This window comes from Ips typographus, linkage group LG1 (assembly GCF_016097725.1).
Source record: "Ips typographus isolate SLU linkage group LG1, UJ_Ityp_2.0, whole genome shotgun sequence".
Lineage (NCBI taxonomy): Eukaryota > Metazoa > Arthropoda > Insecta > Coleoptera > Curculionidae > Ips > Ips typographus.
Genome location: NC_138422.1, coordinates 7,951,360 through 7,967,175, shown reverse-complemented (window position 1 = coordinate 7,967,175; position 15,816 = coordinate 7,951,360). Strand labels below are relative to the sequence as shown.

At 34.2% G+C, this 15,816-nt stretch overlaps 2 protein-coding genes across 2 annotated transcripts; both read left to right on the top strand.

The window, feature by feature from the left end:
- Positions 1–5,656: 5,656 nt before the first annotated feature.
- LOC145740458 (Golgi to ER traffic protein 4 homolog) lies at positions 5,657–8,944 on the top strand. The gene is made up of 6 exons (XM_081996044.1): positions 5,657–5,814; positions 5,880–5,958; positions 6,256–6,462; positions 6,521–6,828; positions 8,198–8,373; positions 8,457–8,944. Exons 1-6 carry the CDS (start codon positions 5,702–5,704, stop codon positions 8,549–8,551), a joined length of 978 nt encoding a protein of 325 aa, XP_081852170.1. The 5' UTR covers positions 5,657–5,701; the 3' UTR covers positions 8,552–8,944.
- Positions 8,945–11,602: 2,658 nt separating this feature from the next.
- Positions 11,603–13,979, top strand: LOC145740455 (heparanase-like). The gene is made up of 10 exons (XM_081996040.1): positions 11,603–11,760; positions 11,823–11,952; positions 12,002–12,141; positions 12,190–12,363; positions 12,652–12,874; positions 12,931–13,055; positions 13,115–13,293; positions 13,353–13,497; positions 13,549–13,663; positions 13,722–13,979. Exons 1-10 carry the CDS (start codon positions 11,733–11,735, stop codon positions 13,882–13,884), a joined length of 1,422 nt encoding a protein of 473 aa, XP_081852166.1. The 5' UTR covers positions 11,603–11,732; the 3' UTR covers positions 13,885–13,979.
- The last annotated feature ends 1,837 nt before the right edge of the window (positions 13,980–15,816 follow it).

Sequence of the window (15,816 nt, the reverse complement as noted above, 5' to 3'; positions counted from 1 at the left end):
AGTGGCGCTAGTAGACACATGTGTCACTCGGAAAGTATGTTTACATCAGTTCGAAAAGTTCAAAACTTATTCGTAAAACTCGGCGATAATAAAGAACTTCCAGTTCAAGGAATCGGAGAAATTTTGATAGAGAAGTTTGTAAATGGGACTTGGTGTAAGGGCGTTATGACAGACGTATGGCTTGTACCCGGCTTAAGGAGAAATCTGTTTTCAGAAGGTGCAGTAACAAATAAAGGTTTTACTATTTTTAAGGACAACCAGAAGGCCGAAATTTTTGAAAGTGGCCAAGTGGTGGCTACTGCAGTACCTTACGAAAACAACCTTTATAGAGTGTTGATTCGCCTACAGAACAAAAATGCAATTACTGAGGTAAATGTAGTTTCTACAGGGACTTTAAAACAATGGCATGAAAGACTCGGACATTTAAATATCAAGTACATTAAGGAACTATTCACAAAGAATCTTGTAAGTGGAATAAGTATAACAGACATAAATGACAATTTCTTTTGTGAAAGCTGTGTATATGCCAAGCAACACAAACTTAAATTCCAAAACACTGAAAAACATGTATCAAAACCAGGTGAGTTAATTTCCAGCGATGTCTGTGGACCGATGAGTGAAGATAGTATTGGAGGATCCAAATACTATGTTCTTTTTAAAGACAATTATACAGGCTACAGGTCAGTAAATTTTATTAGACATAAAAGTGATGTAACCCAATGTTTTAAGAACTTTATTTCCTTGTGCAACACTAAATTTGGGCACAAAGTTCAAAGAGTGCGTGTAGACAATGGGCGAGAATATGTAAATGAGTCACTAAAACAGTATTTATCTGAAAGTGGTATAGTTTTAGAAACTACAGGTATTTATACACCGGAGCAAAATGGTCGCTGTGAGAGAGACAACAGGACCATAATGGAGTCTGCAAGAGCTCTGTTATTTGACAAGGATTTGCCTAAAACTTTATGGGCAGAAGCAGTAAATACTTCTGTGTATCTGCTGAACCGGACACCTACAAAGCAGTCTGAAACCACTCCTTATGAACACTGGACTGGTAAAAGGCCTAACTTACAACACACCAAAGTTTTTGGTTGTGAAGCCTATTTGTTAACACCAGGCACTTTAAGAACCAAACTGGATAAGAAAAGCGAGAGGTATGTTTTTGTAGGTTATGAAGGGGATTCAACGAATTACAGGTTGTATGATCCTGTGACACATAAAATAAAAGTTTCTCGTCATGTTATTTTTAATGAAGATAGTGAATTTAAAACCCCAAGACAAAACTGTGTTCTACTTCCAATAGAAAATAACAGATCTGACAATTTAGATGCTCAAGATGACCTTGACCCAAACTATTTTGAGGAACCTGATATACAAGGACAAAATGACACTGACAATGAACAAGTATCACCTTACAACTTAAGAGCTAGAAAAGATATACATCCACCTGAATATTTGTGTCAAAACTTTGATCTTGACTTTTCTGAGATTAATTTTACAGAAATAAGTGTTCCTTCCAGTTACCAAGAAGCCATTAGTTGTCCAAATAAGCAGGAATGGAAGGCAGCCATACAAGAAGAACTACAAGCTTTGGAAGTCAACAAAACGTGGGAGTTAGTTAATTTGCCACCAAACAGAAGTACAATTGGGACGAAATGGGTTTTCCGAGTTAAGGAAGCTGAAAATGGTCACAAACCTCGTTTTAAGGCTCGCCTATGTGCAAAAGGGTTTAGTCAAGTAAAGGGTGTAGATTTTCAGGAGACTTTTTCCCCCACGACAAGGTATGACACACTAAGAGTACTTTTAGCCCTTTCAGCACAACAGAAAATGAAAATGAGGCAGTTCGATATCAAAACTGCTTTCCTTTACGGCATACTAAGTGAAGAATTGTATATAGACTTACCTGAGGGATTAAACAATAATAAACAAAAAGTGTGCAAACTAAATAAAGCCCTTTATGGCCTAAAACAAGCTCCTCGAGTATGGAATGAGACTTTCAAGGAATTTTGTCAAAGCATTGGTTTTTATCAATGTACTTCTGACAATTGTGTCTACATTAAGACTGACAGAAAAGTTTTTCTAGCATTATATGTTGATGATGGTCTTCTACTATCTGACAGTGATGAAGAATTGGACTTAGTGCTTGTTCAGTTACAGAAGAGGTTTCAAATTACCATAATTGAAGATCCAAAGTACTTTGTGGGCTTGCAAATTGAGCGACTTAAAGATGACTCAATATTCATCCATCAGTCAAAGTACATTCATCAAATTGTTCATAAATTTGGACAAGAAGATTCAAATCCTGTCTCGGTACCTGCAGATCCTAATTCCAGTTTAAGCAAGGATCTTGGCAAACCAATAGAAAATATTCCTTATAGAGAAGCAGTAGGATCACTGATGTTTTTGGCAATTGTAAGTCGGCCAGACATTATGTATTCGATTGGACTAGTAAGTCGTTATCTGCAAAATCCCACCACAGCTCATTGGAATGCTGTTAAACGAATTTTCAAGTACTTAAAGGGCACCTTAAACATTGGCATTCACTATAAAAGTGACCCTTGTGGCATTAATCTAAGTGGCTACTGTGATTCTGATTTTGCAGGTGATATAGACACAAGACGTTCTACAACAGGCTATGTTTTCTTAATCAACAACAGTGCTGTAACATGGAAAAGCCAGAAGCAGAAGTGTGTGAGCTTGTCCACTACAGAAGCTGAGTATGTGGCAGCCTCAACAGCCTCCAGAGAAGCCATATGGTTGAAAAATCTACTAGAAGCCCTCGGTGAAAACATAATTTTGCCCGTTAATATGTACGTCGACAATCAAAGTGCTCTAAAACTTATTAAAAATCCAGTGTTTCATCCACGCACAAAACATATCGACATAAAATTTCATTTTGTTCGGGATCAATATGTTTTAGGTTTAATTAATTTTCAATATGTTTCTACCAATGATCAAACAGCAGATGGTTTCACCAAAGCATTGTCAGTAATCAAATTTAAGAGATTTGTAAGTCAGTTAGGTATTAAGTGCTTCTTAGATTTACTAAAAATTAAGTAGTATGTTACAACTGTTTATTTTACGTGGGAGTGTTGGGTTTATAAAATAACCTGTTGTAACAGTGGCAACATTGTACAGGTTGACAAGCAACGCCACCTAAAATAGTTGACGTTCGAATGTTCTAGAATACGTGTGTCGGTCGGTCGGTTGTATTACAATAATGTTCACCTCCCTTTTAGTATTAATACAAGTTTATTAGTTAGTTAAATAAACGTGTTTTACTGTCCAAGATCCAACCACCCCAATAAAAGTGTCAATAAATGTAAATTATCTCATTAAATAAGCTAACAATAAAATAAAAACATTTTTCCGAAATTTCGTTTTTTTTCGGATATTTCCGGATTTTGTTAAATTTAAAAACGGCATAAGATTGAACTCCAAATTCCGCATCTTATTATTTATTTAACCAACTCTGTATCTCTTACCGTTTTTGAGATATCCATACTTGACATGACATGCCACACCCCCCCATTGAGACACGAATTTGTGGCACCCTGTAGAGTATCCCATTTAGAAAAAAGTATGTTTGGTTCATATCTTAATAAAGATGTGCAAAACGGATTAAATATTTGGATTCTACGTAAAATTTTTTTGGAAAACCATTTGCAGTTCTTCTGCATCGCTCATAATAAAGAAAATACGAGTGGAGTTCTAAATTGTCACATTTTCAAAAACACCATGTAGCTCAGAACCGGAGGCAGTTGTGAAAGATACTACTCCATCGTTTTTTTCACAAAAATTGAACACATGTTTGCAAAAACTGCATTGCTCCATCTTTTGGAGATACTTCGTAAAAGCATCTAGGGGCCTAATTCTTGAAAGCAGGGAACGGAAATCTCAGGGGAAGTGTTGATAGAATGTGACAAAAGCTGACAATAACTGTGATTCCTGTCACATTCTACAAGTCTCTCACTTGATAACTCCCTTCCCTCGTTTTAAGAATACGCACCCAGTTTGAGACACCTTGTACAGTAGTACCTTGTATTGTATGTAAAAATCTATGTTGATGGTTAATAAAGTCTCTTACGCAAAAATGGTGAAAATAATGACTTTACAACATAGAGCTTTTGATCATTATTACACCCCGTCTTTGTCCCTCTAAGTTATGTACCTATATGAAAATAGTAGTTAAACGTACAAAAGTTCTCAAATTCAAATTTTTCATATCAAAATTTTTTTGAAAAATTGCGTCACCTGTTATCATGTTATCTGTGAGTAGAACATGACCTCAGCTTTGCTTCGGTTAATAATTTACCAAGCTCAGCACAACAATCGTCTCTTTCTACATATAGTAACATGATTCCTAAAACTACAATCTTGGAAAATGGCAATAAACTGCAAATTTCTATTGTCAAAATTAAACAATTTTGCACTTAAATCTGTATTTTTTATGAAAAATATTTTTTCATTTAGTGCGTGTTGGAAAATACATATTTATCATTTCTAACAGGCAATGTCAAAGGTGGATTACGCAAAATTAACAGCAACATTGTTTTTTTGTTTTGAGCGTCACTTTCAATATTTGCCAACGATTTTCATAACCAATTAATTATTTATGTTGATCCTTAGTTTAACTCAAGTATTTTACGGTTTGTAAATAAGTGTGGTATTATTATATTATTTTACCATTCAATGGATATTACTAGAAAGCCAGAACACTGGAAATTATATAAATATTGACTTGCAGTCATTCGTACTTCTGGTAAATGAACTTTGGTTAAATATATAATAGTAATTAATTAATTAAGATACCAAGGGCATTATAAGGACAATAATGCATGAGGTCGATAGGGTGGCCGACCGTGGGCATTATTTCCTATAATGCCTGTGGTGTCTTCAATGTTTAATGCCCGACTTTCATTCTGTAGATATGTACTTAAAAAGTGGTCAGAGGGCATTATAAAAAATAATGCAGCATCTAATTTTAATTATTTAACTTAAACTGGTTTTTGCACCGTTGAACTATCTAACTAAATAACTATTGGACACGGAAAGTCATGCGAGAACGGGAAAAACTATTTCGGACGTTTAATAAACGATATTTTTTAATATCAGACTCTGAATAGTATATTTCATTAGTCTTAGTAGTATTAAAAAGGTTTCTAGACACGGGAAGTCGTGCGAGAACGGGAATAGTTATTTGCGCAACTAGGAAGGAAAGTGCAACTTTCGCTCCCGCAAACAATTTGAGTCCCGACGCAAAGTGGCGGGTTTCAATGTTCAAAGGTGCAAAAAGCAGTTTACTCCATCAGATTCAGAGTCGTATAAGTAAAGTATTTCAGAACCATTCGATTAATAAATATACTTCTACACGATTTGGTGAACACCGGTTTCTATACGACAGGAGCAATCGAGATTTTAAGTACCATATTGGTATAACGCTTTATTATTGTTTATAATATAATCTTTCGTATCAGTAAAGCAACTTTTTAAATTACATTTTATAGACCATTTGTTAGAATCAAATTCGCATTTCTGTTTCTTTCTCTCTTTTTTTTCTGATTTCATGGCATTACCCATCCAGCTATTTTAATGTCAATGACGACGTCAAACTGAAAAAATTCTTTTAGTTATGATGACTGACAGAATTCACGCGACATGCATTTGACAGTGTTGACTTTTGAAAGTAAATAAACTAAAAATGGCTGCACCAGGGAGCCGCGGAATATCTAGAGTTTTGGAAAAATTGGAAAATTCTGTGAAAAATGGGCAATATTACGAAGCTCATCAAATGTACAGGACTTTACATTACAGGTAAACGTTGAAAGAACTATGAATCCATAAATTTGTGATAAGGTTAGATTTTTTTGAATTTTTAGGTACCTAGCCCAAGAAAAATACAATGATTTAAAACGCCTGTTGTATCAGGGTGCAGTACTGTTTTTGGACGCAGACCAAGTAAGGTTCTAATATTTATATTTACTGTACAAGTAAAAAGAAAAAAGTGCTATGTAAAGAAATACACATTTGTACATATTGGACTTTGGAGTTGTTTAAGCAGTAGCAATACAGTATTTAAATCATTTCTTATTATAAAATATAACTAATCAGCCTTGACTGACTGCTAATACACTTCTCAACTTTTAAACATACTGACCAGATCAAATGTAAACTTTAAAATCATCAGTCAATAAATATTTCAACCATAAACTACATCCAAGGAGGAATTGAAATATACAAACTTTATAATTACAGAAAGGTTCAGGAGCAGACTTGGCACAGTTATTAATACATGTACTGAATGTATCACAGGATAAAGATGCTGATGAGTGGTCACCAAAACTGTCATCCATTTTCGCCAAAATAGGTACTACACATTCGACTGAAAGAGATGCATTTTTAGTACAAGCAATTAAATGGTCTGCTCAGGGTACTTCTGTGGGTAATCCTAAGTTGCACCAGGTGAGACATCCATAATTTTTATTTTAACTTGTTTCACTTACTTTTTTGTTTTATTTAGTGCATAGCCAAGGTATACTGGGAAGAGCTGAACTATGTTCAAGCTAGACACCATTACATACATTCTCAAGATGGCAAAAGTTGTGGGGAACTCTTAATAGAATTTCAAATGGCCCAAGGATTTAAGAACGAAGTGGATTTGTTTATAGCCCAAGCTGTGCTGCAGTTCTTGTGCCTTCGTAATTTGTGTACAGCCAGTCAAACATTTAGCACTTACACTAAAAATCACCCTAGAATTCGGAAAACAGAACCACCATACTTGCTGCCTTTGTTGAACTTTATTTGGTTCTTGTTGAAAGCTATAGAAACGTAAGTATGACTTTGTTTTTTGTAGTTTTTGTTTAATATAAATATACTGAGGTAACACTGTCTGTTCAAGTAAGGAAAAATCATAAATTAAAACAGAGTTTTTATTTCCTTTGCTTAAAATAAATTAAGTAAAGTAAGTTTATTGCTAATAGTCTGTTCAGTGATTTATGACTGATGACAATTACCAGTAAAAAATCTATTTTGCTGGTTAATCTGTCACTTTCAAAATGGTTCTAGAGGCCTCTGGCAATTTAAAACATTTCTAGGAAAGTTTTAAACACTTGTAGAGGCCTCTGGCCCTTTTGATAAGGTTTTAAGTAGAATTTAGAGGTCTCTGGCACATTCAAAATGGTTCTAGAGGAATCTGGCAATTTAAAACAATTTTAAGAAGGTTTAAAACACTTGTAGAACCCTCTGGCACTTTTAAGAAGGTTTACAGTAACATTTAGAAGTGTCTGGCACATTCAAAATGGTTCTAGAGGAATCTGTCAATTTCAATCAATTTTAGGAAGATTTAAAACACTTGTAGAACTCTCTGACACTTTTAAGAAGGTTCTCAGTAGCATTTAGAGGTCTCTGGCACTTTTAAAATGGTTCTAGAGGCCTCTGGCAATTTAAAACAATTCTAGGAAGGTTCAAAACACTTGTAGATGCCTCTGGCACTTTTGAGAAGGTTTTCAGTAGCATTTAGAGGTCTCTGGCACATTCAAAATAGTCCAAACAGAAATTTGGCAGTTTAAAACAACTCTAGGAAGGTTTAAAACACTTAGAGAACTCTCTGGCACTTTTAAGAAGATTTTCTTTAGCATTTAGAGGTCTCTGACACTTTAAAAATGGTTCTAGAGGTCTCTGGAAATTTAAAACAATTCTAGGAAGGTTTAAATCACTTGTAGAACCCTCTGACACTTTTAAGAAGGTTCTCAGTAGCATTTAGAGGTTTCTGACACTTTCAGAATGGTTCTAGAGGCCTCTGGCAATATAAAACAACGCTAGAAAGGTTCAAAACCTTTATAGAACTCTCTAGCACTTTTAAGAAGATTTTCTTTAGCATTTTGAGATCTCTGGCACTTTCAAAATAGCTCTAGAGTATTCTGGTAATTTGAATCAAGCAAGTTTTTTTTGCAACAAGTTGTAATTTATTTGAAAAGTCATTATATGAAAATTAGTTATGGACAAAAGATTTTTCCATTTTAGAAGCCCCCAAAAAAAAATCTGACTTACATAATTACAGAACAAGTTAAGGTTAACTAATTACCATCATATTTATGTGTGCCAACTGATTTATCACGTTGATTGTTGTGTTGAATTTCCTAAAAAATAGGCTTTCCATAGATCCACCATGTATACTTAATTTTTGTCATTGTTGCAGTAAAAAATTGCAAACATTTGCCGTCCTCTGTGAACAATACCAGAAGAGTATATCCCGGGACCCTTGCTATGTTCAATACTTAGATAAAATAGGTCAACTATTCTTTGGCGTTAAACCGCCGGAAGAAAAGAAGAAACGGGGGGGACTATTTGGCAACATATTAGAAAGCTTTCTAGGTAATTATTAATTTTTTTCATATAACTTACTTTTTGCTTTTCAAATAGTTTTGTAATACATGTATAATAATACAATTTTGTAGGTGGTATGGATGACGAAAGTGATGATGATCCATCTAATAATCAAACAGCATCCACATCTAGACAGCAGCTTTTTGAAAATACCGATCTTGATTAATAATTCTAGTGTAGCAGTAGCAAACTAAATTATTACTTGTATATTTGGGTAGGTATTACGGTTTAACTATGATGTATGTAAATAATAAAAAGAACACACAGGAAAGGTTTCATAAGAAATGATAGAAAGATGTTTTTTTATAAGGGAAGTTATAAAACTAGACTCACCACTTTTGCAGCAAACTGGTTAAGTAAATTTCATAGCTGCTGCTTTTTGAAACGTTTTGTATTATAGAAGCAAACAAGTGTTACTATATTTTGCTAATTCCACTAGTAGTTTGGATTCGTTTTTGTTCTTTATTTAATTAAAATTCTGAGTAACCAATGTGTAACTAATTGACACTCAAATTTATACCAATGAAAGTTAATATAATTAAACTATCTTTTTCTTATTGATGTTTTGTTTTATTTTTTTTTAGTGACTCGTTTTTCTCAGTCAAGAATAATTTGAGAGTGAGAAATAGTATTCAATGGGCATATGTAATGATAGCTATTACTCACGAAGTTGAAGTTAGCGACACGAGCCGAAGGCAAGTGTTGTAAATCATCGAGTGAGTGTGTGTCACAATCTACATATTTTGTAATTTTGATGTTTCTATTACACTGTTAATGCGATATATCACGGTGGTGCTCGCAGGTGGACAAAACCCGTGTGTATTATGCGGTGAGTTACTCACCGGTAAAAATAAGCATATTATTCAATCGTAGAAGAACATGTTTATGCCAATATTCTGTAGGTATATCTCTTAAAAACCTTGTCATTAAATAATACTTAAACTCTGTGGTAGGTACCTATACTTTGTTAAAAACAGTAAATAATTACAAACAAAATACTCTAAAATATAGACCGGGTACTTTATGAGATATAGTATCTGGTTTAGCGATCTCTCAACAAAGTATCTTATCTGGAATAAACACTTGATAGAAACATTTATACTTATGTGGATAATCCATATAGGTACTAACATTAATACTCATAAATACAATACACTTATTATGGTTTTGGAGTTCCAGAAATTTGGTTGTCAGCCCAGTATCCATTCATTTTTAAGGAATACAAAACATCTAAATAATAGAAAATAACTGCACACGGTTCTGTTTTCTTATTTTGTTGGAAAAATGATTTGTTATTACTAAATTGTGTCAGAGTGCACAAGTTTCACTAAGTCCACTCCAGGAAACATTAACTAAAGTGCTATTAAACAAAGAAAACATAGAAGTCTTGCAAATGCTGATGGATAGAGTGCATGAGGCTGGTCGTGGAAAGCAATAAACCTAAAAAAACGAAATACATGACTGTAGGTAGAATAAACTTAGAATCAATTCTGATTACAATAACAACATTGAACTGGAATCACATTTTAGTGCGACAAAGAGGTAAGAGCGAGGACTGAAATAGCACGTTGGACATTCGGTAAATGGAAACCTCACAGTTCAGACCCGGTTAAGAACACTCTTCTGTTACGTATAGAGCATCTTTCTGTGCGGATGTGAGACTTGAACGCTTAAAGTTGAAATCATGAATAAAATAGAAGCATTTGGGTGCTATCGGAGAATCCTGCTCAAGATCCCATGGAATGCACATTCAGTAATGAAGAGGTACTCAGGCAGCTGAATACGGATCGAGAACTCCTGAACACCATAAAGCAAGTAAGACCTGTTATTTTGGGCATATAATGCGAGGTTACAAATATCACATCCCTCGCCTAATCATTCAGGTCGAGGGCAGAAGATGGATAGATTGCAAAAGCTTTCGTGGCTACGAAATATTAGAAATTGGACCGGACTGGGAGTAGAACAACTATTCCAATAGCGAGATACCAATTCAACCAAATAGTCATGGAAATAGCCCACGTTTGAAGACAGGCACGACACCGAAAAGCTTTTCAGATAGAATAGTACATAAGTAACTCAAATTTTGAACGTAGGAAAGACCCACCTTTTTGGGATCTTCCTAAGTGTAAGGAAATTTTCGATAGAAGCACGTCTGGCCATTATAAACGATTTTTCTAAGATTTGAGACACTTGAAGAGTGCTCTGACAATTTTTAGGACGTCGAAGTCCAACAGGGTGGCCAGCTCGCTCGCCGAACCTCACATCTCTTGATTATTTGTTGTGGGGACATGTAACATCGGTAGTTTTTAAGAATGTTTGCGGATCATTAGCTGAACTGCTTTAGCATTTAAAAAAAATGCACTCACATTCAAACAAATATGAATGTTTTTTAGGTAAGTATTTTGAATTTTGACAAATAAATAGGCAAATGTTCACGAAAGTAACATTCAAAACAATTATGTTTCTATTATACTGTTCCGTTCAATCAGCCCGTTGAGTCCACTGCTGGACTATTAAGTTATACCATTTTATTTAGATTTTTGCTATATATTGGTGGTGTTGGCTGGTGAACTAAACTAGTGAGTAATAATGACTGATTACTCTCGGGTAGGTAATTACCTATTTAAAACTATATAATGAATAAAAAGCATATTATTAAAGTCCTAGCAAAAATACGTTCATCCTAAAATTCAATTCAAAATTGAATTCAATCGCTACACAAAATCAGATTGTTCATAACTAACTACATTAGTATTTTTGAAAAAATGTCTTCTTTTTGGTTTGGAAATTTTTCAATAACATTCACCTGACATGTTATCTTACTCGTGTGGTTATTACGTAGTAGTTAATATTTTCTGTATACACTTATGCAAATCAAGACCCTATTTTACATAAAACAAATAAATAACTTAATATTTTAATTCCTATCACAATTATACCACCATTCATATATTGATTTTGGATCATCTGAAGTCGCAAACACCACTCATCTTAATTTGATTGACATAAGTAGATATACATATATTGAGATTACATATAGGTAGTACCTACTTATTAATGCATATATGTGCTACCCTTAAATATTCATAATATGATCTTTAGTGATAACGTTTATCAACATTTTTTTATTTTGATGATTTTTTTATCATGCATTTTGAGAATAATTACCTAATAGAAGTAATTAGCAATTTTATTTTTTTCCTTTTTATCTCACCTCTTAATATTATCTGCAATATGTCAATAAATAAATTGAAGAAGTTCCACTTTAAAGGTTTCTAGGTATAAAATCAATCGACTGTCTTTTTTGTTTTATTTATGCAAGTACAACTAATAAACTAGGTATCGTCATGAGGAAAGTTGTGCTTCTGATTGAAGGTAAGTTTAAACACTGATTAGATTTTTAGTAGTGAGATTCATTTTTTTTGTGACCATTTTAGTTGTCCTGTTTGGACTGGCCAATAGTTTAACTTACACAATTGACAATGGTAAAGAACCGTTGCACACTGTGAGCGAATCATTTGTAAGTGTAGCTTTAGACACTGGTTTGATTTCTCTAGTCAATTTTTCGTAAGTTATACGATGTGTTAAATGTTTGTATTCCAATAATACTTTTTAGCAATCCAAACTTTTTACCTTTGGTAAAACATCTTGCTCCCATGTACTTTCGAGTAGGAGGTACTACAGCAGACACGGTTTTGTTTGTAGATTCTTCTGAACCACGTATTCGTAGCTCAATTGGAGAAATTATTCTTGATAGTAAGTGGAACAACATGAAAACTTACTCTTTTAACAGTTGCTTTACAGGTTCCTTCTTAGAGCAACTTTCTGCCTTTACGAAACAGTCTGATGTAAACATTTTACTAGATCTGAATTCTTTGTTGAGAAACAGCGATGGGTCTTGGGATTCATCAAACGCTGAGGAGTTGATCAGTTTTGCCAGCCAACATAATATTCAATTGAACTTTGAACTTGGAAATGGTAAGTGTATATTTTACTAGATAATTATGGTAAGTCTTATTAGATATAATATTTTATTTATTGCAAAATTTTCAAACGTTTTTTTAAACGCTATATTGATTTTTTTTTTATGGAATTTTATAGTAGGTGATTATGCATTTTGACATAATTTTTGGATTCATCATACTTTTTTCATTATTTCTTACTATTTAAAAAAGTACACACTCTATCAAAGGAATTAATTTAAAGCAGAATAATTGAACCAGAAAGTATACAAAAAGAACATTTTGATATTGGTCTTATTTCCAGAGCCGGATCTATATGACTATCTCTTCCAAACAACAGTAACACCTGATCAACTTGCACAAGACTACATAAACCTACGCGCCATATTGAACCAATACGGATACGATTCTTCTTATTTGGTCGGCCCTAGCATGTTTGATGTAGGCAATTCACAGGATACTCAAGAATATTTAGCTAATTTCGTGTCTGACGTTGGAACAGCTATAGACGCTGTCACTTACCATCAGTAAGAACTTGTTTTATACTTTTATAATTGAATCGAGGTTATCAATTTGTATTTAGATACTACTTTAACGGCGAGATAGCTACGGAAGACTTGTTCATAAATTCTTCAACTTTTAACTTATTTGAAGAGAAAACGAAGATTGTGACTGGTATTGCTGGGCCTGATCGGAAAGTCTGGTTAGGTAGGGAATTTAAACAAGTAACTAATTTTTGGAACTAAAAAACTTGATTACTAATTTAGGAGAGACCTCCTCATGCTCTAGTAAGGGAGCTGTAGGAATGACTGACAGATTCCTTGCTACCTTCCTTTGGTTGGATAAACTTGGTTTGGGAGCTAAATTGGGTTTGGATGTTATTGTCAGACAAACCATTTGGGGGTACAATTACCCTTTGTTAAATGAATCGTATCTTCCTAATCCAGTGAGACTCTTTTTCCTATTAATTTTCCTGCTATTTCTAATTAAATTTTCCAACTTTAGGATTGGTGGATTGCCATTTACTACAAGGCATTAGTCGGCACTAAAGTACTTGATAACAGTCATGACGGTGAGGAGTTAAGAACAATCCGCCTTTACGCTCATTGTGCTAAATCAAATTCGTTGTGGGGTGATAACGCCATAGTTGGTAAAGTTCACATTATTTGTTTAGAAATTTTATGTAATTTAAAAGTTTTAGTTTTTGGAGTAAATTTGGATTCGGAAGAGGGAAGCTTCAGTTTGGCCGGATTTGAAAGCAGATCTGAATCAGCTTACTCGTTTGAGTTCACCCCAGAAACTGACTTATCCTCTCAGTAAGTTTTAATTGTTGAGGAGTAACATTTCTGAAATTACTTTTAATCTTCTTCTCAGGATTATTAAAGTAAACGGTGAAGTTCAGAGCTTATCTGAGGACTATGAACTACCAGCATTTGCACCAAAAGCAGTCGAGCTTAAGGATTCATACACGATGCCTGGTCACTCATTACTATTTTTAGTTATTCCTGAAACTAATGTTGAGGCATGCTCCGCTTAATTTTACACGATTATCTGACTGTATTGCAATTTTGCAATTTCCTATTTATTTAAACAGTATTGTTAAGAAAAATATTTGTATTTTTAGTCTCAAAATTAGTTTTATTAGTGTATCGTTAGTGGTAGTTTTTAAGCCAAGATATTCTCCTTCTTCCTGGTGGTTTTCTGTCATAAACTTTCTCTTGGAGAAAAGGTGATATTTACTTTCGTTCTTCACAATATGTCCCGGGTACTCAAGCTTCTTCTGTTGATGATGTTCATTACTTCCAAGTCGTTCTTCATTCTCTCCATCACTGCCCTGTCCACCCATGATATTCTCAGCATCGTCCTATAAAGCCACATTTCGAAGACTTAAGGTTTTCTCTGTGTTGCCTCAGTTAAGGTCCATGTCTCCATCTCATAGAAAAGAACCTAGAAAATCATAGCATCAGAGGAGTCCGATTTTGAGGTCGATATTGAGGTTATGTCTTCTGTGAGTGGTCCCAATTATTATTGACCATGGTTCCCAGATAGGTAACCTGTGTTTTACTGATTACCAATCATTTAGTTTTCGCAATTTTAATTTTTAAGCCATATTTACTGCTGACGTTTTTTATTTTGTTCATTAGTAAGTCGTTTATTTTGTCAGGGAAAACCTCTGTATCATCTGCGCACCGGATGTTTTTCATTCGTTTTTCATGTAAGTGTCTTCAAATATTATCAAATAAGTGTCCTGGTGATAACAAAATCACAACAGTGTCAAGAAAGCCTAATGACCTATGGAGAACAAATAAAGAAAGTGAGAAAATACAAATACTTGGGAGCAATAATTAACGAATACAACGATTATACTGAGAAGATCAAATCAAGGATCGGACAAGCAAGAAGCGCATTTAACAAGACGAGTGCAGTAGAGATCTGACTATTGGCTTGAAGACCAGACTTTTGAGGTGTTACGTGTTTTCTGTTCTTTTATAAGGGATGGAGGCTGAAAAAAAAAATACTAGTGATAGATTGGACGCTTTCGAGTTGTGGGCGTACAGAAGAATGTTGAGGATAAGCTGGGTGGATAAGATTACAAACGTTACATGTAGGGAAAGATTCAGGGGCGGAAACGCCTAGAAAGAAGAGGCATTTTTTGGTTGAACAACCTAAGAATGTGGTTCAACTGCAGTTTGTGGATTTATTTAGAACAGCGCCATCGAAGGTTCCAATTTCTGTGATGATTGCCAACCTTCTCAGAGGAGACGGCACATGAAGAAGAAGAAATATCCTGCCTCAGGTTGCAAAAGGACCTACATGTAATACATTCCAAAACAACAACACATTTGTAGCAGGTAAAAAACATTACTTTGTATTTAGAAATTGCACAATTACAATAAAATAATTAGACGTTATAGTAATAAGCATAACAATAGCTTTCCTGTCCACTTCGAAGCACCTAAAAGCATTAAAATTTACTCGTTTACATGTTATTTGCTCAATAAACCCTTCCAGCTCTTGATATCTTTTAGTATAAATATCCAGAGACTTTTGTAAGCTTTTACAAGTATGCAGTAGTTTTCTGGATTCTCGTTTGGCTTTGTCGCAAGACATCGTTAATGTGAGGGGAGATAACTAAAAAGTAGTTAATTTGCACATGAACAAAAGATTGAATTACTTACCAAAAAAACTATATTCAACGTCAGAACTACTACTAAATTAACATCAATTTCCACATCAAGGTCTTTCTTCATATTGACAAAAAGTGTGGAAGAAATCTCTAGGGTTTGGATACCATTAACAAAGTACATCAGGATTATTGGCAACCCAAACAAATCATTCAGAAGATTTACAATACAACCAGTTTGCTCGTATAATATTCTGCACGTTCTGACAGTTTGAATAGCGTTATAAAATTGCTCATTTTTGCTTTGTTGTAATTTTTGGTTAATATCAGTAAACTTGTTTTTAA

Bases quoted from the DNA above. Each gene is read 5' to 3' on its own strand.
- LOC145740458 (XM_081996044.1), top strand. From the start codon at position 5,702: ATGGCTGCACCAGGGAGCCGCGGAATATCTAGAGTTTTGGAAAAATTG. The intron at 6,463-6,520 runs GTGAGACATCCA...TGTTTTATTTAG, and splicing joins GTAATCCTAAGTTGCACCAG to TGCATAGCCAAGGTATACTG. The intron at 8,374-8,456 runs GTAATTATTAAT...ACAATTTTGTAG, and splicing joins CATATTAGAAAGCTTTCTAG to GTGGTATGGATGACGAAAGT.
- LOC145740455 (XM_081996040.1), top strand. From the start codon at position 11,733: ATGAGGAAAGTTGTGCTTCTGATTGAAG. The intron at 11,953-12,001 runs GTAAGTTATACG...AATACTTTTTAG, and splicing joins ATTTCTCTAGTCAATTTTTC to CAATCCAAACTTTTTACCTT. The intron at 13,664-13,721 runs GTAAGTTTTAAT...TCTTCTTCTCAG, and splicing joins GAAACTGACTTATCCTCTCA to GATTATTAAAGTAAACGGTG.